At 37.7% G+C, this 25616-nt stretch overlaps 1 protein-coding gene across 2 annotated transcripts; it reads left to right on the forward strand.

Annotated features, from left to right (window-relative positions):
• The first annotated feature begins 216 nt into the window (after nt 1-216).
• Nucleotides 217-25237, forward strand: WASL (Wiskott-Aldrich syndrome-like). 2 transcript variants are annotated; one of them, XM_010140942.1, is made up of 11 exons: nt 217-345; nt 1573-1659; nt 2203-2299; nt 7378-7401; nt 11262-11430; nt 16155-16197; nt 16613-16766; nt 17409-17426; nt 19786-20312; nt 21067-21175; nt 22551-23014. In XM_010140942.1, exons 1-11 carry the CDS (start codon nt 259-261, stop codon nt 22610-22612), a joined length of 1377 nt encoding a protein of 458 aa, XP_010139244.1. In that variant the 5' UTR covers nt 217-258; the 3' UTR covers nt 22613-23014. The 2 variants fall into 2 exon arrangements, with proteins under 2 accessions (XP_010139244.1, XP_010139253.1); XM_010140951.1 differs by lacking the exon at nt 17409-17426 and having other exon boundaries at nt 22551-25237.
• The last annotated feature ends 379 nt before the right edge of the window (nt 25238-25616 follow it).

Raw genomic sequence — 25616 nt, forward strand, 5'->3', positions numbered from 1 at the left:
CTAAATCTTGTGTAGAAGTGAAAATCTAAGGTGTTGAAGTGATTTGGGGTCATTGGAACTTCACCGTGTTACCACCTGGAAAATCATTGAACTTGCTGCCTAGAACAGGGACAAAATTAAGAGATGCTTTGATAAAAGATTAAATGTAGAATTTGTGATTTTTTTTTTTTTTTTTTCCCCTTAAATGTAATAGCTACCTTTTCTTTTTAGACAATGTCTTCAGCAGTTGTTCAAATATATGCAGCAGATCGCAATGCCATGTGGTCAAAGAAATGCTGTGGTGTAGCTTGCCTTGTAAAGGACAATCCGCAGAGGTCGTATTTTATCAGAGTATTTGACATTAAGGTAAGCATCTTTTTTTCTTTTTCAGACTCTAAGCTTGGTTGTATTCATTCTCCATTTTGAATTGAGTGTGCATTCTCTTAGTTACAAACTCATAGAAATTCTCAAGTAAATGGTTGTGCTTTAAGCGATGCAATTACAGTTCCTATTAATAGGCAAATGGAGCTTTCTAAGGTATTCTAGATTATTTCATAGATGTCATCTTTTATGATGAAATAAATACCAGATACAATTTTTTTAAAGCTCACAGAAGCTGTCCTGCAGATCTGATTAGTCAAACTAGTGAAAATTAGTATAGTGTCACTGATAGGGATAACTGTCAAAATTCTAGCAGGTGTCACTGCTTTGGGTGGTATTAACAAAATAGATGCTATCTTCTGTATGAGTGGAAACAATCTTTTTGATTAACGTGTTGCATGTGAAAACTGCGGGACAGACAAGGTTTTTTGGGTTGTTTTTTTTTTCCTCCACAAATATACATTCATACTGAAGATCTTCATCCTGTTATGGTATTTCACTTAAGACAGTAGGAACTAAGAGATGAAATATTCAAGATGTGTTTTCATAACAAAAATGATACTAAAGAGTATGAGTCCTGCTGACTTTTAGACTTTGGAAAGCTTCGCATTATCTCTACAGCCAGAAACAGCTCATTATTTGTCAGCATTGAGTGCTTGAAGTCTCTCAGATTTTTCAGGATTGCCTGATTGCACTTGCATTTGACTTTGTGATTTCATCACTTGACTGCTAGGTGTACTGAGAAACTTGTTTGGGTGCTGAAGTATAATGCCATTTAAATATATAAAATTTCTCTAAAGAGATGATATTTCCCCCTCCCCGCCCCCCTTAACTGTTTTCAAGTCAAGCCTGAGATAACAGGAGACTGGAAGCCTCCTTTATTGCTGTTATCACTGTATTCCTATCCCTGGTGATTCCTATCCCAGTGATACTGGGAGCAGTATCACTATTGCAGGATTGTAGAACTTAAAGGATGTTTTTTGAAAACATCCAGGGATTTGAACAGAACACAGTGAACCTGATGGAATAGTCTTTTACAGCTCTTCCACGAGTCCCAGAATATTTTGGTTTAGACTGAGCGCATTTGTTGGGTTAATAGCAAGGTATATGCTTAATACTGTGTAGCTTCCAACTCATAATAGGTGCTATTTTGAAAGAAGTTAAACTTGCTATTTGTCTAAGTTTTCAAAAATATTTTTTTTTTCTTTTCAGGATGGGAAATTATTGTGGGAGCAGGAGCTGTACAATAACTTTGTATATAATAGTCCTAGAGGATATTTTCATACCTTTGCTGGAGATGTGAGTCTCAACATCTTTGAATACCTATTTTAAAATGCCTTTTATTTGAACAGTAGCTTCTTTTAATATAACTGAAGTTTGTATTTCATTCTGTAAATTATTTATAAAGGTACAATATTACCTGTGTTCCTTGAAGCTTTTTAAGCTTATAAAAGGATTTTCTTTTGTATCTCATCTAGAAAACTTAATACATAGAACACAAGCATAAAATGCAGTTCTTTATTTTCAAATCCATTTAATGAAATTACGTTTGACTTGCAGAAAATGTTTGTGAAGTATCATATATTCTTAAAGCACAAATTTTCCTCTCCCCCCTCTTTGGTTTCAAGCTACAAGATTATGCTCAAATTTGTTAGCTGTGATCCCTTGAAACTTGAGTAGTAGACAGACATTCCTAAGACAGAATGTTTCACTAAGACTTGGTTCCAAATTTGCAGTGATGATTTCTTCCGATTATACTTTCAAAAGGTGTAAAAAGACATTTAAGAAAACCTTTGAAAATGTTTTTTTAGTCATGGGTTGGGTAATATTAATGTTTTTCAGACATGTCAAGTTGGTCTTAATTTTGCTAATGAAGAAGAAGCTAAACAATTCCACAAAACAGTAACAGAGTTACTTGGACGACGGCAGAGAAAATCTGGTAAATATTAAAATTGATCATAAATTCAAGCTTTTTGTGTTGTTTTGGGGGGAGGCAGGAAGTTACTTCTGTGTCTGAAAACATAGGAGGTGCTACTGCCATATTTCTCTTTAGAAGTAATTGTGTTATTAAAGCATGTTTCTTTTCTCTATTGTGCAAAAATAATATTTTTCTGAAATAACTTGATGCTCCTTGCTGTAAGTTTCCTTGTAAGCTGAGACTCCAAGGTTTTAGTGTTTGAATAATATAGATCAGGAGGAAGCAAAAATGGTGAGCTGACAGTGGGAAAACTAGAAATCTTTCTATAATATGTATTCACATTTGAATAAAACTTCTTTTAGCTCTGGGCTGTTTATAATAGATTTGTTTAAGTTCAGCCCAAGTGGGTTGTAGCAAAGATTTTACCTTCTGGAATGTTCAGTAGTTCATGTGAATGGCTTTTTGGCACTGGTCCAGTGTTTAGTAGAGAAATATCTTTAATTCAAAAACTAGTGATCTCGGCCTTTGCCAAGATCAGAAGACATACTGTGCCTACTAAGCACAGGGTAGTCTAAAGCACAGCATGTTTTTTGCTAGCTGCGAGATGCCTGGGGAACATGGTCACTGTTTTAAAGGGAGTTCAGGCATCCTACAGATCTTGTCTTGGTCCTTTTCCAGGGAATCCATAAACAACTCGTCTGACAGCCATATGTCCATGAGGAATAAGGTGATATAAAACACTGACTGGGACCATGAGCATGGAAGTGCTCAGGCTTGCCGTAAGCTGTAGCGCAGACTTGTGTCCGAGCTACAGGATGCATTTTTGTTGTCCATTCTGGAAATGAATTGCACTAGCAATGCAGCATAGACTAATATAAAGGGAGGAAGCCCTCATCTTGGAGTGCCATCCTTGCAATGATTCTTTGGAACCTATGTGATCTACATGTATTCACTTGGATTTCATTCAGATATGGTGACTCAGGTGCAAACTGTTTGTTCCAGAGCCTTAAATGGCTTCTTTAAGATTACCTCTGCTCAAAATACGTGCTCAATAAGTTTTCATGGGAAGAAATGGGGCCCTTAAGAAGTGGCATTAGTAATGTTTCTCATACTTGTTGTGTAAAATTAATCTTGCATCATCTTGCACAGCTTGAATATTGTTGGACGTGCATTGCAGTTGGACTCGATCTTAAAGGTCTTTTCCATCCTAAAGGATTTTTTGATTCTATGATTCTATCTTCAGTTCCTGAAGTTTCACTTTTACCTATTATGTGTCTAAAACACAGTGCACAGACGTGACTTGGGGAGAAATACGTTTGCATTATTTGCCATAGCAAACTTTGCTTGAAAACAGTGGTTCAGTCAAACCTCCTGTTCACAGGACAGAGGTTCATCTTTGTCCTTCTACATAGATTTTCTTCACAGGACCACATAAGTTTTTCTTGTTTACTCTTTGAGGTCATAAGATCTTGCTTTGTGTGCTTGAACTCATTGTGTGTGCTTACTCCATATGCTGTCTTTTAACAAAAACAACTCCCCCCTCCCCAAACACTTCGAACTTAAAGACAACTTCAATTAAAAAAATAACAAACCAGAAACAAACCAAAAAACTCCCAAGTTTTTTTCTCTTGTTAAGAGCTGCAAAACAGGAATTGAAAACAATCATGAGATCCCTTAGTCAAGCCACTAGATGGAGTTCTGTATGTCATTGACACAACTGTATCTAATCATGCTTTGCAGATAACAGCCTCTGCACTTGCCCAAGTCAAACCTGGTTTGATGTTGGGGTTATTGGCAGTATTCTGCTCTTTTTATGCTTATATAAAAGAGCATAAATATATTTATTTATGCTTATATTAAAATATTAGTTTGGGCATAGATTTATTTATCATGTAAATTATATGTATAAGTTGTATATTATTTATAATGTATATATAAATTGTGTGTATTCTAATGCATCTTAACTTCTCAAACACAGAGGTAATAGTCTGGTAGTTTTGGTACTTTTCTGGTTTAATGGGATTTTTACTCCCATGCCTTCCAAAGTATGTTTCATTTCATAGTAATGCCACCTGACATGGCTTTCAACTGAAATGAGTACTCCATGTGATCACTTAACAGCCTGTTACACCATTCAGGGCTTGCTAGGAAAATTTTCCAGGAATATTATGGAAAGCTTGTGTTTTTCAAAGGTAGCAAGAATAGTAGTTGTGGCTCACTTAGCTGTTGTCTTGGTGCCTAGTGAATAAAATATTGTCTAACAGCTGGAAGAAGAGGCAACAGTATTCTCTTTTCACTCAGCATGAAATGCTTTCCAGAATACAGACAGCTCCTGAGTTGGGGCATTTGGAGTTGGGGAAACATGAAAGTTTGGCTCCAAACAGGGAATGTAAAAGCTTGCAATAGTACAAATACCTTACAGAGATCAGAATGAAGGAGAAAGGCAGAGAAATAATTATTGATGATTATCTTAATCTTTTTAATGTCAAATTGGTTTTTCATCTAGCTAAATTCTGATTTTTTTTTTTATTTTTTTTTAAAGTAAATTAAATTCTTAACCTTAGGTTAGGAAGAAGTTACTATAATTAGTTAATTACTCTGGGAGACTTACTTAAATAATACCTCCGTTTACTTCTTAAATCCCAAATAGTTTCCCTCAGTAAACAGAGAGAACACAGTGTTTCTCTTCTCAGTGCTTGTCAGTGTAGTACATTCTCACTTTGGGTGTTCTTGCACGTAGGTACCATTAGTTTTTATTATCTTGCCTCAAAAATGTTAATGTGTGTATACACACAGGTGTCCTCTCCACATGCTGAGCACTCAGCCATAAAAGGGCATCATAGAAGTGTAGAACAGAGCGTTGTTCTTGGCTGCCTTTCTGAAGTAGGAGGCTTCTTTGCTGGTTTTTATGGAGCACTTATAGCTGATGGGTGGAAACTTTGTTAGGCTTCTCTACAGATGCCTTTTTCTTCCAGGAGCTTTTAGCTCCTGATGCCCTCTTCCTAGTGCAGTTCCTAAGCTTCAAGCTGGATACTTAATATGGAGAGGTGAGGATTTTTTTGTTTTTTGTGGCTTTGGCCACAGCTTTTGGTTTTACTGTCTGAGAGACAAGGAGATGCCTGGGCTTCTCTGAAGTGCTCAGCTTAAAGAGATCATTCTTGTTTCCAGGAATACTTACTGAAGGGAGCTGTATTTCCTGGACGTAGGCCTCTGGTGAAGTTGATCTGGTTTGGATCCTTAGGCATCTCCATCTTCAAAAAAGGAGAAATCTGTCACTCTCCAGTCAGGTCATCTGCACTTCAGAACAGGAGTTCATATTTTCTAGTTGACAGTGGGAACCACAATAAAACAGATCTAGTGTCTGTGGGCCACAAATTAAATGTTTTATACATCCAGCAAAAATTACAGGAAGTGTTTAAAATGTCTTTCTTTGTGTTCCATTATTTTATCTCTTGAACTTTTTCTTCAAATGAAGATTGTAATGGATTCCCATGATTTGGAACAAGGCCACTTAACACTTCCCTATGAATACCTCCTGCTTTTGCCAGCTTCCGATCCTGTGCCAAATGACTTGCAATCAGTCCTGAGCTCTTCTTCGCTGCCTCTGAGTTGTTGAATAAAACTCTAATTATGTTCAAGAAGTTGAGTGGGGTTTTTTGTTTGGTTTTTTGGGGGTTTGGCTGGGGTTTTTTTTAGTTTAACATGAGTGGTTTCTTAAGCTGAATATTCTAGGAAGAGAAAGCACAGTGTTTGGCCTCTTTTTTTTTTTTTTTTTTTGTTCCTCAGATCAGATATGTTTTGCTAAGGCAGCCTTGCAGAGATCCTCCACCTCTGTGCCTAAAGCTAACCTGCTGTGAGCTAAGAGGCAACTTGGCTGTCTTCAGAAGGATTGCTCAGCAAAAGTTGATTCTCAGTGAATTTTGATGACCTTCCTCTGAAGCTTTGATGACCTTGACAACTTCTTTATTCCTACCTGAAGATCAGCTGACTGATATGAGGCTGACTTGCCTTACACACTTAGGATTGTAGATATTTTAAAGAACTCCTAGGACAAGGTTAACACCATCTGTTGGGGGTACCTTTTCCCTTCCCCTTATGTTTGTGTTTGGAAAAATACAGTAGGTTAGCAGTTTTTCTGGGACTTGCTGAAAGTGTAATGTCTGTGACAAGTTCTTACTACAAAACTCTTAGGAGTCCTTGTTAGATTTCAGATATGCTAGATAAGAAAGAGAGGGATGGGCAGCCTTCCCTATAGAACTGTGGTTTGTGGTGTGGTGACATGACAAACTGCTTGCCCATGTGTGTGCTGCTAAATCCAAAATTCTCAAGACCATGTATGTGTAGGTACACAAATAGTGTAAATGTGTACTGGGTTTTGAAGGACAATTGCAGTTATTGTGGTGAATAGGAATTAGTAGTGAGTGAGGGAAATCTCCTTTAAGGGAGAATTTACTATTACAGGTTTACAACTAGATTTTAAATCATCAAGCCAAATTCTTCGTGGGCTGTGAAACAGTTTGGTGTTGTGGAGAGAATATCAGATCAGTACTAAGGAGATTCTAGTTCTGTTCCATACTGCTCAGTTACCTGTTGGATAACATAGGTGAAGTGTCTCACCCCTCCATGTCCTGTTTTCTTTGCATAAGACCAAAATAAATTACATTATATTGTGGGTTCTGTAGGAGAACAATAATGTATAAAAGTGCTAATTATGTTTCAGTTGAAAACACACAGTCTCATGCAGTGGAAATCAGAAAGCATAACACTTCAAAAATGTTGCTTTGATAGGTTGTACCAAAACAGCTGCTTTTTGAACGTTTCATCTTACTTCATAGTCAAAATGTCTGAAACCAGCTTAGTACCTATTTTCTTATGGTCCTGCTGAGTTTGTTCACTGGAAATCAGTGCTTTTTATCCAAGATTGGGTTTTTATTGTTCTGTAATGCTTTGTTTCAACTGCACAACAAATAGCCTTTAAGGATATTGATAGTTCTTAAGTTTGAGTTCAAGGTCATTGAAAGCTTCGCTAGAAACTAAAATTTAGAATGCATTTTTCCTGTGATACCTATAAATAAATAGATGTTTTTGTTTTTCAACAGAAAAAAGACGAGACCCACCAAACGGTAAGCATTTTGCATGAATCGCTGTATTACTCTTTTCCTACTGCTGGCATTTACTGTGTATGTATAGCTTTGTTTCGGGCTTGTTCAGGATAGTCATGTAGTGGCAAAAGTAGTAAACTCTTATTCTGGAGGTTAGGTTGTTTTGTTTCTGTTCTTTGGTATTTGTTTAGTTGCATCTTAAAAGATTAGTTGTTCAGCTGGTGTTCGTAAAGAATGTTTTTGGAGGAACATGTTTTGTTGCAAATAGGACAGAACCCCTTCATTTTAAATGTAGGAAAATTTTGTATCTTTCATTTGCTGCTTGATCTTCAGAATATGCATATAGAGGATCACAACACCAACCCTTGCTGAAATTAAAAGTTAGCCTATTTGTCTAAAGGCAGGCATAATGATGGCAGGTTTTGTAAAACATACACTGAAATTGAAATTTTATGGATCTGGCTAAGCATGTAACATGAGAAAAATATTGTATAAACGTGCATTCATTGACCCTTTGCCTTTATCTTTAATATTCTGTGGAATACATAGGTTTATACCCAGTGTTTCGGGTTTATAATGACTAGCCAAGGCTCTGAGCATCTCTGCTTTTTCAGTCAACTGTTTCACTGGGAGTCCACATACTGTTTCACAGCCTGTCTGTCTTCCTTCCCTGATCCTGTCAAATTCTGTAATGTCTGGCTTCTCTGCTGGCAGAGTTGGATGTGTAGTCACAGGTGAGACGTGCTCAGGGCACGGGTTATAGCCTCTGCATTTCAGCATTTGGAATTCAGACTAGAGCTGTTGTAGTATCAGGTTTTTGTTTTACTCTCCATATGCAGTGAAATACTATTGAGGGTTGGGGAAAGGACCACCTGCTTTTTTTGTACTGAGTATCAATGCATAATTACCTTTTAAAACTGAAAAATAAGAACTATCACATTTCTGTACTCACATGATCCATGCTTGAAATGCTCTGGGGAATTTTGTTTTAGTGGGGCTTATTTGTCTGGATTTTCTGCATATGTTGAAGCTGCAAGGGAAAAAGCTCTCCCTCTTTTTGTATGACGTTTTCAATGGTACGGATTTAAGATTTTTTTTTTTTGTAGAAATGCAGGATTAAAATCAAATTGGCATTAACAGTTATGTAAAATGTATTAGTCTGTAATTTCCTGAGATTTATGTTCTACACATTTGTAATAGCTAGGTCTCTTTATGCAAATAAAGAAGAATCATTGTAGTTGAACTGACCTCTTAGTGGAGTTCTGGATGAAATGGGGATTTGTCAGAGAATTAAGTTTCAAGGGAATCTTTAAGAACCATGTGACAGAATTTTGTTTCAGCTGTTGAGTAGAACAGTTTGCATTTATTGTAGTGCTGTCTGTAGTTTGGGACAGATGCCTGGAGAGGTTCTAAATAAATAAAATGCAGGGAACTTAATAGAATTAACATTTCAAAATGTTCTGTACTACATTTTCTGGAGCCCCTTCTGAAGATGCTGCAGCTACTGATAACAGTGGATGCTTAAGGCCACTGTACTGTCAGGTACTTCCTAACGATGAGCTCTATATGCCTCTCTCATCTTCATTTATTGAGCTATCTACACCTGATGGGGAAGGTGCATGTCTTAAGATGGGAAAAATTTTACTGGATATAAATATGGCAGTTCTAGAAGAGTACAATTCTTTCGAAAGTTCTTTTATCCCTCGTGGACACCTAAGGTCTAAACCTGACGGTAAGAAATATTTTCATCTTCAAAAGCATACTGTGATCTCATGTATGAATATTGTTAGTTTCAGGGAATCAGGCTATCAATCCTTAATTTGAGCTCAGCTGAATAAAACTTCAATTTGCAAATGGCTGCTGCTTTACATTGTTAAAACCATGTGTGGTTAGTTCAGGATTTTACATGCAAAAAGATGCATTTTCAAAGACTGTTAGGAATTGTGAGAAGAGTGTCACAAACTCGCTAGCATTGTAAAGGTGCATGTTTCTTTTTGAATGCTGGCACAGCTGTTGAAACTACAAATATCAATATAATAGGTGAAAGTAGAGAGATTATACTAGAGAAAATATAATAGGTGATTAAAGTGAAAATGAACTCCTATAGTGTTTTTGATTTTATATCTAATGAAATTAAGTCTGTAGTTTTCAATTAACCCTGAAGATTTTACTTAACTCCACTTGTTAAGTTTTGGGTTGACAATATTTTGACATTTAGTGATTTTAATGCTAACTTGAAGTGGAACTTGATGCAAATTGTTTTGCTTGGTTGTCTGTGGTCAGTTTGTGCTTTGGTATTCTCAAAGGACAGTTGTCTATATCATAGGATTTCTAGATGAAAGCATTTCTGCTTAGCAGAAAACACTTCTTCCTGCAGTTTCAGTGCAGTTTTACATCTTTTAAGACTCCTACAGAAACATAGGAGCTGTCATATGTTTTATGATGAGTTTTGTCTAGCCCAGTGTCGCGTTTCTGTTCTTGTTTCTTGTTTCGACCGGTATGGGGTGCTTCCCTCTGAGGTGTTAAACTACGTGTTGGCTGTGTTATCCATTGTATTGTCTGCTTCTCCTTTCTGATTTGGGCTTTGGATTGTGAAACTCAAGGCTTGTTGTTCCGTACGGAATGCTTAGAGAGCTTAAATTATCCACACAGAAGGCAGTTACGAAGAAGTAGTGTCAAAATAAGGTTCAGATTTATCAAAGCCTAGCTTCCCAGTAAGACTGGATGCATGAGTCTTGTTTGAATTGATTTGCTAACCATTGGGTAGTGACTCACAGGCAGCTAGGGGATGTTTTCAAATTATTCCTGGCCAAACTGGTCCTAACTTGTCTGGTTAATTTCATTCTTCCAAAACTGAAATTACTTATCCTTTTGCAGATTTCTTTAAAAATATGCGTATGTGGATACATATGTAAATACACACACATATATGTATATATATGAAAAATGCATAAATTGCCTCTTAGTGTTTAAACACTAGTATCATTTGCTTAAGACTTATCTTCTGTGAAAGCTGAAAAAACCTGTGTGGAAAACATGCTAGGTTTGTTTATTTACTACTATTACACAACATAATACTAAAATGCTAAAATTGGCAGGATTATAATTCAGATGTGTTTTTAAATAACTAGCATAATAATTCAGAATTGTTTATAATGAAGAATGAGGTTTGAGAACATAATTCATAATTTGAGTGTTTTATTTGTATCTCTGGTGCTCCTCTTACTGTCAGTACTCTTCAAGCTCTTTCTTATCTGGGACTTCAGTTATTTTGCAAACCTGTCAAAAGAGTAAGACATAAGAAATCCTGATTAATTTCATAGATGTCCTATATTTGAAGACAACAGTGTGTCCAGAGTGGCCTTCTGAAGTTCTTGTGATGTTCAGGTTCTGTGTGTGATGCCAGAAAGCATTCCCACTTGAGGCTTACTAAGCAAAGGTTCCCTCTCCTTTAAGATCAGTTTACTGTGCTGCCAAGGTAATGGTATGCCAGTGTTACTGGTTATGGCACTCACTTCTTGGATCTTGTCTGGAGCGGTAGCTATGCTGGGCCTTAATGTGTCTCATTTCATATGTTGTATGCACATGAAACTCCTTAGTTTAAAATCACTTTCTTTGCAAATTTGCAAAAACCAAATTCTAGTTCAGAAAATTTTTCTGCTGTTGCTCTGCTCTATCAGCACTTTTTTTCCTTCAGCAAATAACTTAGTCTATGCACCTGACATCCAGAACCCAGCCAAATGTATGTGGCATGTAGAGCTATGGCTGCAGTACAAGTATTCTAGCCCCCCCCCCAAAAAAAAAAGAGAAAAAAGAGTTTGTGGGTTAAATATGGTTTTGTTGAAAGATAATACTAAAAATCCTGTACTTTACCTTCACAGGCCCAAATCTACCAATGGCAACTGTTGATATCAAAAACCCAGAAATTACAACTAACAGATTTTATACTCCACAAGTCAACAATATTTCATATACCAAAGAAAAGAAGAAAGGAAAAACTAAAAAGAGAAGATTGACAAAGGCAGATATTGGAACACCATCTAATTTCCAGTAAGGACTTTTTAGAGTTTGGGCTTGGGTTTTGGTGGGTGGGGTTTTTTTGTGTGTGTATCAATTACACATGCAGATGCTCCAGACTTGTTATTTGTAACCTGAACTCGGCAAATGCTAGCTGCAGTGCTGTGGGGTTTAAAAGCAAATTACTTTATACACAAGTGAGGAATTCACTGCAGCTGTAGATAAAAAATAACTTGTTATCATAAAATAGCTTAGAAAACAATTTAGCTGCATAAAGGTGCCTTATTCTTATAGTCAGCTCAGTGCAGACTCTTATTCAGCCTCAGCGGTCAACTCTAACGCTGCTATCCTTATAGCTGTGCCTGCTTAGCTGGGCTTTTTCATGCAAAGTGCACATGAGAGTCCTGACTTGTCATAAAAGCAGAAATGACATAGCCATGTTTTTATCTCTGGTTTTCTTTTTACAAACTTATGTGAATTACTACCTGTATCTTGTGATGCAAGTGTAGTGTGCGTGTATACATCTCTTAGGAATGAGTAGGGTTTTTTCTAGTATCATTTCTTATACGTATCTTCAATCTTTTAGGATAGTTACGATGCATCATTTTAAGCTTCGCTATTGTGAAACTCAGTTTTGGATGCTTTATTGACTTAAGTGTTGTTCTCCTGAACTATAACTTGTTCTTTTAATCTTCTACCTTTTAAAATAAGTGTGCTTTATTTGCTAAAGCAACAGGAATTTTAAGAGCTTGAGTTAGTTACAGGAAAGATCAGTTTCTGCAAAGTATTAGAGAACCAGTGTGAGGTTTACATGCCAAGTGAATGTCTTGATCTTTTGAACCATTTTTTTTGCATCGCTTCCACTGACGTGTTTTCCCAGAATAGAACTTCATAAAAGTAATCCTGGTATTGCCAGTTACAGTAATGTTACTGCACAGCGTTTTGAGAGAGTGCTCTGCAGAATGGGATAGTGGACAGAAAGTAAAAGGAGAGATGGACTAAAATGCTTCCCTAACCAGACTGTGCTTAGACCATTCAGGCATCAAACATGTTCTTCTGGATCTGAGTATCAGTGAGGTGCTGCATCTATTAGTGTCACTTAAACTGAAAAATGCAGAAGAGTGAAACAAAGAAAACTGAAGAGTTATTGGCAGCTGGTCACTGTTGTAACTTTACTGATGCAGACTTCAGCATACTGGGACGAAATTATTAGTGTGTTTTACCTCTGATCAGAATTTGTGGAAGGAAGGGGTTGTGCAACAGCATAAATATAAAATGAATTTCAGACTTTGTTTATAATGTCAATCAGGTTCCAACCTAGAAAAGCAGAGAAAAAGATGATAAAACATTTATTGAAGTTCAGACAAAAGATATGTTTTAGGATCATTAAATGATACATTAAATTCTAAGTGGTGAACCTTTGCAAAAGATCTAAAATCTGTTTTGTTTGGCTTAAGGGCTAGTTAAGTTTCCTGTAAAGTGCAGCTATTATTATTAAGGCTTATTATTAAGCTATTATTATTAAGGCTTTTACATCTTACTATGTAAGGTACTTCAGTTGCTGGTTTTGTACAAACATATAGGAACTGGTGTTTTGTATTGTTAGGCAAATATGCCATTAGGATAACTTGAGCTGTGATACTGGTGAACACTTAACACTGTCACTGTTTGTTTATGCCAGACCGAAGTTGCAATCAGTAGATAGATTTTTTTTTTTTTTTTAAAATGCTTTCTGTTAGAGAGATGTGGACTTCCAGTGTCTTGAGAAAAAAAAAAAACTCTACTTGACATTAATATCACTTACTGCTGCATACATTCTTTTAAGTAACCTAAAAGTTGCAGTTACCTGGTAAGTATTCATTTTCACTGAAAAGACCTGTGGAATCAAATGTGTTACAGTCAGTGTGTACTTAGAACCCTAGAATCATAGAATTGTTTTGATTAGGAGAGACCTTTAAGATTATAAAGTCCCACTGTTAACACATCACTGCCAAGTCGCCACTAAATCATGTCCCTCAGCACCACATCTACACATACTTTAAATACCTCCAGGGATGGTAACTCCACCACTTCCCTGCGCAGCCTGTTCCAATGCTTGACACCGCTTTTGGTGAAAGTATTCATTTTCACTGAAAAGACCTGTGGAATCAAATGTGTTACAGTCAGTGTGTACTTAGAACCCTAGAATCATAGAATTGTTTTGATTAGGAGAGACCTTTAAGATTATAAAGTCCCACTGTTAACACATCACTGCCAAGTCGCCACTAAATCATGTCCCTCAGCACCACATCTACACATACTTTAAATACCTCCAGGGATGGTAACTCCACCACTTCCCTGCGCAGCCTCTTCCAATGCTTGACAACGCTTTTGGTGAAGAAATGTTTTCCTAATATCCAACATAAAACTCCCCTGGCGCAACTTGAAGCCATTTATCACTTGTTACTTAGGAGAAGAGATCAACCCCCACCTCGCTATAACCTCCTTTCAGGTAGTGGTAGAGAATGGTAAGGTCTCCCTTCAGCCTCCTTTTCACCAGGCTAAAAAACCCCAGTTTTCTCAGCTGCTCCTCGTAAGATGTTCTCAAAACCCTTCACCAGCTTGTTGCCCTTCTCTGGACATGCTCCAGCACCTCAGTTGTCCTTCTGGTAGTGAGGGGACACTATTTATTTGAGGTGTGGCCTCACCAGTGCCCAGTACAGGGACATAATGACTTCGACCTACTCCTGCTGGCCACACAATTTCTGATACAAGCCAGGATGCAGTTGGCTGTCTTGGCCACCTGGGCACACTGCTGGCTCATATTCAGTAGCTGTCAACCAACATCTCCAGCTCCTTTTCTTCCAGGCAGCTCTCCAGCCACTCTTCCCCAAGCCTGTAGCATTGCAAGGGGCTGTTGTGGCCCAAGTTGTTGTCGCCCAAGCACTTGGCTTTGTGAACCTCATACAATTAGCCTCAGCCCATCAATCCAGCCTGTCCAGATCCCTCTGTAGAGCCTCCCTACCCTCTCGTAGATCAACACTCCAATCTAACTTGGTGTTATCTCCAAAGTTACTGAGAGAGCACTCAATCCCCTCATCCAGATCATTCATAAAAATGTCAAAGAGGACCCATCCCAACACTGAGCCCTGGGGAACACCACTTGTGACTGGCTGCCAACTGCATTTAACTCCATTCATGACCACTTTTTGGGCCTGGCCATCTGGTCAGGTTTTTTACCCAGTGAAACGTATGCTTATCCAAGCCACGGGCAGCCAGTTTCTCCAGGAGAATGCTGTGGGAAATGGTGTCAAAGGCTTTACTACTCCATAGCCTTTCCCTCGCCCACTAAGTGGGTCACCTTGTCATAGAAGGAGATCAGGTTAGTCAGGCAGGACCTGCCTTTCATAAACCCATGCTGACTGGGCCTGATCACCTGGTTGTCCTGTACGTGCTGAGTGATGGCACTTATTTACTCCAAGGGATGAAAAGTAAATGAAAGAAAATGCTAACACTACTCCATAAACTTTAGTATCAGTTAAATGCACTAAGCTCCAAGTTGCACAGATATGCAGAAATATGTGGGTTAGATTGTATTGACTCGTAAACTTCTGTCAGTTTACATATGGCAGTTAATGCATTACAATCAGATATGAGACTGTCTTAGGAAATGCATATCTAATTTATGTAAGGTGTAGCTTAACATCCAGAATTCCATGATCAATAAATAATCCCATATTTTGGTTGTGAAAGGCATTTAAACATTTAGGCAAAACAGAGGGATTTCCTTTTTTGCCTTTTCTGAAGCATAGTGTCATTTTAAACAACTTTTATTTCTTGCCCTTCAAACTGTGTAGTTAACTGATCGTAGTTATACTGAGACCAGAACTGATCATCAAGCTTCAGTATTCTCGTTAAGAAAGCTTCTGCTCCTGATGGTACTAACAGAACTAAGCAAGAGCACAAGGTCTCTTGCTCTAGGTGCTGTATAAGGACCACAAAACAGTCCTTGTAATTTGATTTAAGCTTAGCCTAAACTGTGTTGGCTACTAATAGCTCACCTTCTATGTTTAAAACATTGAGTTGGACTTCCTCAAAACAGTGTTGTGTTTCTAGAACTGACTATTGGCAAAAAGAAACCCAAAACACGGAGCCTTGGTAACATTACCATGTCTTCTGTAGCCAACGGCAGTTGCGTGAAGTAGCTTGGAGTGGCACAGACTTCTGCTATTTTAGCTGATTATAGCACCACATGAAATAATACTTTAGTAGCCATGTGAAATGGCTACTAGAAGCCTAGGAAAATGGCGACTGAAAACAGTGCTGACTTTCCTTTGAAAGAAGAGAATAGGAGAAGTGTGATGGGAGAACAAACAGCGATGACAGGAAGGAAGAGGTTTTCCAGATGAATGACACTGAAGACCTTGGCAGTGTCTTGAAGTCCAGTTACTGTATAAAGGCTAAATTCCTCCCTTGATCTCTGTGTGGTCTTTACATCACCATCTATATGTACCACAATGTGGCATGGAGCCTTCATGTTTTGTCACAGACCGTAACCTAAGGACTTGTCTACTTGGTCTTTTTTACACAAGACAAAAACAAGGAGTAAAGGAAGCTTTACTATTCCATTCTTAAATGGGGCACTGAGGATTAAGTATTGCCTAGTGTCTTAATGAGACAAGATAGAAGCTGGTAGTAATCTCCAGTTATTTTGGTGTCATTTTAGTGAACAAGGTCCTTTTTTATGCTGATTGAAATGGACTTTTCTGCTTTTTTAGACACATTGGACATGTTGGTTGGGATCCAAACACAGGTTTTGATGTAAGTAATTTAATAAGTTATTCTAGACACGGAATGATTAAAAGCTTTTGAGGCTTTTAAATGTAAGTTGTGAAGATTGGCATTAAATGAAGACTTAATTGTACATCAAAATAGTTATAAAAATATTTTTTTTATAATATGACACGAACAGAGAGAGGTGTCGGAATACAAGGGAATAGGAGGGATCTGGGATTGAGGGGAAAAGATGCAAAAGTTGAGTTTTTGTGCAAGGTACGTACATCTTCTAAAATAGTCCTTTCTGACTGAAAGGTCAACCCAAAGATGTGTACTTGGCTTTGCTGTTCCTTTTAACTACACAGTTTGTGTTGTGTTTGGGGGGTTTTCTTCCCAATATAAATGATATTTTAAAATATTCTATTTCAAGCTACTTAGAACTAACATATCTGATTTGCAGGTGAACAACTTAGACCCAGAACTGAAAAACCTGTTTGATCTGTGTGGAATTTCAGAGGCTCAACTAAAAGACAAAGAAACTTCAAAGGTCATATATGATTTCATTGAAAAAACAGGAGGTGTGGAAGCTGTTAAAAATGAACTGCGCAGACAAGGTTGGATTCCTGTTATTTCCTCATAAAAACTAGCAGGGCATTCCTTCAAGAAGGAGTTAAGTAATTTCCACTAACACTGACTGCAAAGCTACGCAGTATGTTTCATAGAGGTTTTTCAGACTGTGCTTGCTGCATATTTGTTTATTTATAAACTCAATCTTATAAATTAAAATCTTAGAAGCTGTATTGCTATTGTCAGTTATAGTAGCAGTACATCACTGACAGGTGTATGTATGGTGACATGGTGTATGTATTTACCCTGGCAGCACTGTGTAATGAGTTTTGCAACAACTTGACACGTGCAAATTTTATATGAATTTTTGAAGTTGGGTGTTTTTTTATTTGAAATTATTAAAGTGCTAGTTTTGAGCAGGCTTTGGTTGCAAGAAAATTCTCAAATAAGACATTTCCTGCCTAACCTTTGAATGTGATCTCAGCTGATGCATTATCTAGAGGAACATAACAAATCAGTCTGAAAATTACGCTGCTAGACTTTCAAAAATTTGCCTAGAATGCTTCTCAAGAAAAGCAGGATATAAAAACCACTGAAATTGTAGCAGTTTGAAACTAGCGAAGAAATTGTTCGAGTGATTGAAGAAATACCGATTCAGGGTACAATGACTTGTTACATTTATTCCTTAGGTCCCCCAAGGTGGAGTGGTATGTATTTGAGCTGGCATCTAAACATGTGCTTCAAAGTATTCATACGCTGCTGTGTGATTTCTTTCCTAGATGAGAAAACTTAGTCCTCATCCGTTTGACGCCAATACTAAAAATTATAGTCAAACTTCTTAGTTAAATTGCAAGCAAATTTTCAGTTACAAATTTTCTCAGTAAAAAATCTATCAGTTTCTTCATATAAATCTTAACTCTGTTTAAATGTTCACAGAGTTGTTGATCCCAGACTGATGACCGTAAAATTGGATTGAGAAGACTTGTCTTGGAGTCTTATGACTAGCTTAAAATACTTTAAAAATGCCTATTTTTCTATTATGTATGTGTTAACTTCACATTACGGCCACTTGCATGTATGCAATTGAAAGAAAATCTGCCTCATCTTTAACATGCATGATAATAATCTACGTCTGTGCTTTTTCATAGAGGTATATAAAATATTCCAGTATTTTAGTGGGTTTATCCACAATGGCGTTATTTGATGTGTAGCTTGACTGCTGTTTGAAGTGTTCTTTCTCAACTGAAACACACTTTTCTGTGTTTATTGCAAGAATTTCTGTGCTTATGTATTCACCCTGCTAGGATGCTGACTAGAGGGTTGCAGACACATTGTTCTGCGAAGATAGGATTTACTTTCTTGTTTTTCCTGCCCTTTCCCTAGTGTTAGTACTGTTCCTTGTTTTTTTTGTGACAGTAACATCAACAATATTTTGCAAACTTCTTTGCTAATAGTGATGTTCAGATTACTGTGCATTTATTAAAAAACCTAAACTATTTTCTTGCTTTGCTTGTAAAGCATCTCCCTTCATTGCACTTCAGTTGAGTGCTGACAAGCCTTTAAAAAAACTCCTGAACTCTGTTTCCACAGATTGGTTGAGGCATATCTCTCTCTAGATACACTGTAAGTAAACCCCTTCCTCACAGGAAAACTTAAACCTTGTGCTCAAAATCAACGGTCACCACACACTCTGGAGCATGACTGAGTTGTATGTCTTTTCAGTAGAGCAGAGAAACTGTCTGTAGTGCTTGCTGAATAAGTTACGCTAGAAAATACTGGCCTTCAATGGCCAGAAATGAAACTACAGTCATGTCAGCCAAAAAGTGTTGGGATTTTTTTTTTGTTTTTTAAATCAAGAACGTTGACAGCATGTCTGTCTCTTGGAAAATATATCAAGTTTGAGAGGAGATTCTCTCCATGTTGTTCTTTTGAAGGGATAGAAAAGAAAAAACAGCAGTTTGTGGAACTTAAGAACATGACATGTAATTTTAGGGGGGTTATGTTTCTCCAAGAGGAGCAGGGCGGGAGGCACTAGTGTCTCCTACTTCCTCAAAAACTTTTTTTTTAGGCATGTTCCCTCTCTATTCCAGTGCAGACATCTGATTTCTCAGCATGTAACAGGAAGGAGTTAATAGAAGAGGTAAAGAAGTACCTTCTGGAGCGTAATACTTGTTTTGTTTTCAAAGCATATGAAATCAAATGTGAATTTTCTTAGCCGTATGACAGAGTATTAAGCATCCAACAATCACAGAACGTAAAGTACCATAAGCCATTAGGTGGTTGATGGAAGAGGAAAAGAAACGATGCTATTTAAAATGTCATTAGCAGAGCAAGTACATTTCAAGGCCACTTGCTATAGACAAGATTCTGTGTGTTGGGATAGCCCTGAAGTTGTTTCCTTTCTGTGGTCCCTGCCATAAAGTTGTTGTTGGAACTAATCTTCAGAAAAAGGGACTAAGAGTCAGTTTATGCTGCACCGTAATGCATTAGCAGATTTTTTTTGTTGCTAGAAGATGTTACTTCAGAAGATACTTGCCTTTACCATTTCCTAGTAAAATAATGGATAGATTATCAAGTGGAAATTCCGTGTTTCACTCTAAGTGTGTTCTCTAAAACCTTTCTCTTGCCTTCTGTCCTAGCTCAACAAAATTTTAGAGGATTCTTTTGAATATTTTTCTGTATTTTGTCACGAGAAATTGAAACACTGACTTAAGATACACTTGTATTATGAAGAAAATTACTACCATAGTAACTGCCATTACTACAACCCAAAATTAACGACCAAGTTTGTTTTATGACTTTAGTCTTTCTATGCATTGCACTTGCTTCCTTTAGTGTTGGTTCTTTTACAACAAACCAAAGGGCTATTATTTAGCTTGGTTTGCATTCATATAAGCATAGCTTATATTCAGCTGTATTCAACTTAATCCAGGTTGGTAAAATTTGAACAGGCACAGAGATCCTTGCAAAAGGCAAGGCAAAGCTTATTTCCTTTTTCTGCTAGTCTCTGAAAGACAGCCATGTATTGAACAGTGTGTGATGGTAAATTGTTTTGTTTTATTTCAGCTCCACCTCCCCCACCACCATGCAGAGGGGGACCCCCTCCACCACCACCACCACCACCACCTCCCCATAGCTCAGGCCCTCCTCCTCCCCCTGCTAGGGGCCGAGGGGCACCACCTCCACCACCTTCAAGAGCTCCCACAGCAGCACCTCCACCCCCACCTCCATCTAGACCTGGTGCAGCAGTGCCCCCGCCTCCTCCAAACAGGATGTATCCTCCACCACCACCAGTGCATTCATCATCTGCACCCTCCGGACCTCCTCCTCCACCGCCACCACCGTCAAGTGGGTCGTCTGGTCCTCCACCACCTCCTCCTCCTCCACCACCTCCTGGTCCTCCTCCGCCACTAGGCCTTCCTTCAGAAGTTGATCACCAGCTTCCAGTTCCTGCAGGAAACAAAGCAGCACTCTTGGATCAAATCAGAGAAGGTGCTCAGTTAAAGAAAGTAGAACAGAACAGTCGACCAGTGTCCTGCTCAGGAAGAGAAGCACTGTTAGACCAGATACGACAGGGTATACAGCTGAAATCTGTGAGTAAAAGTTGTTTCTTGTTTAAGTCCCCTTGGGACTTGTCAATGGCTGGAGTATTGCAGTGTCAGTGGTAGATTGTGGCTCTGTTTTGGGCTAGAATCATAACTTCTAGATTTTTTTGAAGTGATGCCTTTAAACACTAGCACTGAGAGCACGTATTTGCTATAGATGAGTATTGGTGCATGAAATTATCCTTGTTTCAAACTCATTCCTCACATTTCATAATCCTACATAAATCTACAATGGTGATACCACAGTATCATGGCTATAAAGAACTTTTCTAAGAGCTATGGAAGATCACTGGTCTCCCGAATTCTTCAGTAAAATAGTCTGAACAACTGCAGGGCATGAGTTCAGCAGTAATGGTAGTGGAAGGCAAACACTAGATTTCACACACACACACACACACCCATCTTAAATGGACCAGTGCTCTGCAAACTTTGAGGCTTTTAAGAAGGTGGCTGCCTGTGAGGGTTGCCTCTGCTGTTTCCTGCTGCAGCTCAGGCTGTTACTATTTCATCTTGATGTTGCTGAATAAATAGTCATTATACAGCCACACAAGTCATGCCTGTACAACCATATTAAGAAGCTTTCCTTTAGCTGAGTACTCATTTCATGATAGAGCTGTAAAATATTTAGTCTTGAGTATGGGCTAATTACAGTTGTGTTACATGGCAAAAGAGGAAGTTTGTCTCGAAATACACAGGTTCTCTTTTGCTAGTTGCATCTTTCTAATGTATCCTCTTTCCTAAGGTATCTGATGGTCAGGAGAGTGCACCACCTACACCAGCACCCACCTCAGGAATTGTGGGTGCATTAATGGAAGTTATGCAGAAAAGGAGCAAAGCCATTCATTCTTCAGGTGAGTCTGATGGAGTTTTTCTGCCCTCACGGTATCAGGTTTTCAAGAGTTAGCACTTCTACTCAACTTATAAATACTGTTGGAAAAAGCCTGGATTTCAGCATATGGTCCGACACAGAACGCTCTAACAGATGTCTAGTGATGGATTAAACGGTTACTTTCTGCTACTTTGAATTACTGGTGTATAGTTGTTTGCAGTAATATTGAAATTCAAATCACTGATCAAGGTTAATATCCTTATAATGAGGGTTTTTTAAAAAAAATTAAAATTCACTAGATGTCAAAATATTTTGGAAGGAAGTATTTTTAATGCTTTCTGTTTCTACAAGCCAAAGCTCTTGAAAATATTCTCATGCTCTTAAAACTGTGGCCTCCAGTGTGCTTTGGGTGCCACCTGCTGGATAATAATCGGGTAACTAGTGTTACTTGACTAGTCCCATACTAGTACTGAATCAGCTTTCCACACTTCAGTGTTTGGAAAAAATGAGTCTGCAAGAGGATTTGCTTTTCTCAAATAGCAGCTCATAATAAATGCAGTTCAGTAGCTGCACTGCAGCTGTTTGGTTACATCTCTTCTGTTTAGGCTTTGATGTATTTTTCTTCCAGAGCTTGCCTTGATACCAGAACTGCAGACCATTGCAGTCTACAGACCATTGGACTGGATTCAGTACAATTCGTTGATTTGCTGCCCTATGTAGTAATCTCCAATTTCGGTACTTCACGTAAATTAAATACTGGAAGGGTGCTAAATGCGGCATTCTCCTAGGAAAGGAAATGCTCTTGCCTAACAAATAAGTAGTTTAATTTTAACAGGCTACAATTTTTAAAGGCTGAATAAAGTTACCAACAAACATTGATGTTGATGTGCATTACACAGCTTAGAATATTCCAGTAACCATAATGGGCTTAGCTCACAACGCTTTTTTTATCTGCTTGTACAGTAAACAGAAATCCCGTTATGTGGGATGTAAGAACTAGGGAAGCAGTTCTTACATTTCAGAAATTGATCTATCCCTTAAGTTTAAAACCCAGTCTGGAACAGACTGGCCACCCTCATTTTCTTTAAGAAAGAGTACGAAGTAGTAAGTGATAAATGAGACCTTCGGATTCTTTTTCTTATAGCAGAAAGCAAGATACATTTTTTCCTATCTGGAGGAAGGAGTGAGTAAGGAAATAAACTAGATTTAATTTCCAGTCGATATCTATTGCTGAATGTAGTGTCTAGAAACCTTAAAATAGAGCATTACTAAATGTTATTGTTGTGACCTCCTTGAACTGATTGTTCTGTTTTCAGGAAGTCGTAGGAGAAATAAATAACTCTCTCGTCATGTTAATTCCCTGCATGCAAGTGACTTGCTTTTTTTTTGTCTTACAGATGAAGATGAGGATGAAGATGATGAAGAAGACTTTGAGGATGATGACGAATGGGATGATTGATCATATATTATTATATATATATATTTTTTAAGGTGAATGATATACTAAACACTACTTTCTGTCTATGGATTCTGTAAAATTATCATGTAAATGTTCTACCAATTTGCTGTATATTTTTGTTGCCTTTTGCTTTTTTATTAATCTGTGCAATACCTCATTTAATCTGTAAAGGTTTGTCATAATCCTCTACAAAGCTACTCCCTGTTAATGTGTGCAAGTTTACACCTGGATGATCATGTACATGTGAATACTTTCCATTCCATCAATAAGGGAGTTTAAATGTAATATGTGAGACTGACAAAAACCTTAATGTAATTTAGTTATAATGCAAGAAGGAAAACACTATTTTCATACCCTACTTTTTCTGTATCTAAATTTTCTTATTAAAAGCTAGTATAGCACTATGTTCTTTAAGAGATGCAGCTCTTAGTTTATTTAGCCCCTTCATTTCAATGAATGTTGAGGCTGGTTTATACTATTGCATGGTTTCAAATACATCACAACATTGCAGTTCAAATCTTAGCAGTATGCTTTACACAAAACAAAATCACTGCAGAAATGCACAGCTAGTTGTGAAGATTACCTTACCCTAACTGTAGCAATACTGACTGCTATTGAACAGCAGTGGTAATCAAATCCTTCAGTTAGGGAACTGTCTCTCTGAAGTTAAACAGGATGGCTTTACGTTGTAATAGTGGTAAAGGCATCTTTGATGCAGACAAGTTTGGTCTTTTGTTTTTTTTTTTTTTTTTTCCTTCCCAGGTCTTACTTTCAGAATGAAGAAGTGTAAATTACTGGGGGTGTACTGGAGGCTGGCAATTGCTACAGTTTGATTTATTTTTAAAATCAACTTTATGTGGTTTTCAAGCTGAAGGGCTGCGTTTAATGCTTGCTTCAATAATGTTTAATTACTTTTTAAAATTTGTAGGACATTGGTGTACTAATAAAGTAAACAGAAGTGGTATTACTTTGCAGTTCTTTGCGTTATGGTACACGACAAATGCTGAAACACCAATCCTACATCCATAAAGTTGGAAAGCTGTTAACTCAGAATATACACTTTGAATATGTACTGAACTTTATGGCAATATTCTGTCTTCATGTGTTGGCTTTAAGACCAAGGGTTGTGATGAAGATAAAGAACCCAATTCACAAGAACAGTATTTGAATAAGTGGACGGAAAACGGGATTTTCATTTCACAGCTTGCACATTTATATAAGTTGTACTTTGTAGTGCAGTAAACATCGGCATATCTGCCTATTACAAAATACTAATCTGTGCTATGTGGGTATTTAATATTTGCAGTACTTACTGTAACTTTCAGGTAGAAAATCTTTTTTAAAACCACATTATCTGACACAGAATGTGTAGTTAAGTCAGTCATATTTGGAGCATAGTTAATGCATAGTCTTGGGTCTTTGACTGCAGTCAAGCTATCAGACTAAATTTAAGTTATCAGAATTGTATTGACTGAAACCCAGCGTTGACCCGATCTTGACAGGCTGGACCTGCATGATACGGCTTGGATTTCTAACCCAGTTATAAACTAGTCTTTAGCGAATTAATTTAGTCATATGAGAAGAAAGGAAAGTTGCTGAATAGTAGTGGGAGAGGTAAGGTTGTAGTTAAATTATTCAGAGGATGTTAACTTCCTTCCGAGAGTAATTTAAGCACATAACTTGAGGAGAAAAAATTCCAAGTGGTCTCACTTTCTTGCAGTAACTTTCGCATTGTCCTCTGCTGCTAGAAACACTTTCTACTAGCTTTGCTGCTGTAGTGACTTGAGCATTGAATCAAGTGCAAGGGCAGCCTGGGGTAGCTAACAGCAGTGGAGTTAAGAACTTGTGTATAAGGAAAATATTTGTATGGCTTTCATATAACTTGGCACTGCTCTGTTATTTTTTATTGCATATAGGGCATTTTAAAATTAAGCAGTTGAGGCCTAGAGTGCTACTTACTAGATATGTTTAGCTGTTACGTTCCCAGAATTGGAATTTCTGTAGTATAGTTAATAATTAAGCATCACAGTTCATTAATCAAACTTCTATTCCAGGTTTTGGGAGTTCTGAAGTTACCTTACTGAATAAAACTTTGATTTGTAGATACTGGCCAAAGAAAGCTTTTGTTTTTTCTCTCTCTTCTTCTTTATACAAAAAGTACACTCACCTTCTGTGGTGTCCAGGTTAATATTTACTTTACAGTAGTGTTTGTACATGATAAAATTGAGGCATAAAGACTGCGGTGGCAGTTAATTTAGTCATGACTGCATGCTTCAGCACTCCGCCACTTGCACTACGAGCAGAAGATAGCATTTCACGATACTGGTGCACTGTTGCTAAACATTGTAATGAAGGCCTCTCTTATATATCCTGGTTAAGTGACTGTCCAGATAGCCTTAGCAATTAACGAACTAGCATGAGGCTTTTGTATCTCGACACTCTATGTGCATAGACAATATCAGCTAGCCACTTGTACGTATGAAATCCATAAGAACTTCTCAATCATTCAGTTTTCCATTTATCAAACTGAAGTTTTTAGTATGTGAATTTTTGAAATGTACAGTGAATAGGATGTTGCACTGGTGGCAATTCATCATGGAGCATAATAAAATTAATTTGACCCAACTAGTGTAAAACTGTGTGGTTTTTAAGTGCTAATTGTGGCATGGCATTTAAAATAGATCTGCATATTGATTGCACACTTTAGAAGTAACGTGGGTCTCCTAGCCAAGATCACAAAGCAGTAAATAGCTGCTGTCAAATCACAGTAGTTTTCCTGTCTCTGGAAAGTTGGACTGTGCTAGTGAGTAAACACAATGAGTAAGAATGTGACACCCTGTCCTCCTGGCAGATCTCTCAGCTGCTCAGCAGCTTCTGTGGAAACAGCTCCTGCTGCAGGCAAGTGCAGTAATCCAGCAACAGTTCAAGGTCAAACAAACATGGCTTCCTTAACAAACACTGCAGGGGAGCGCGAAGGGGTTAACTCTCAGTGAATGCTCTACCT

The sequence above is a fragment of the Buceros rhinoceros genome, unplaced genomic scaffold (assembly GCF_000710305.1).
Source record: "Buceros rhinoceros silvestris isolate BGI_N320 unplaced genomic scaffold, ASM71030v1 scaffold8520, whole genome shotgun sequence".
Taxonomy (NCBI): Eukaryota; Metazoa; Chordata; class Aves; order Bucerotiformes; family Bucerotidae; genus Buceros; species Buceros rhinoceros.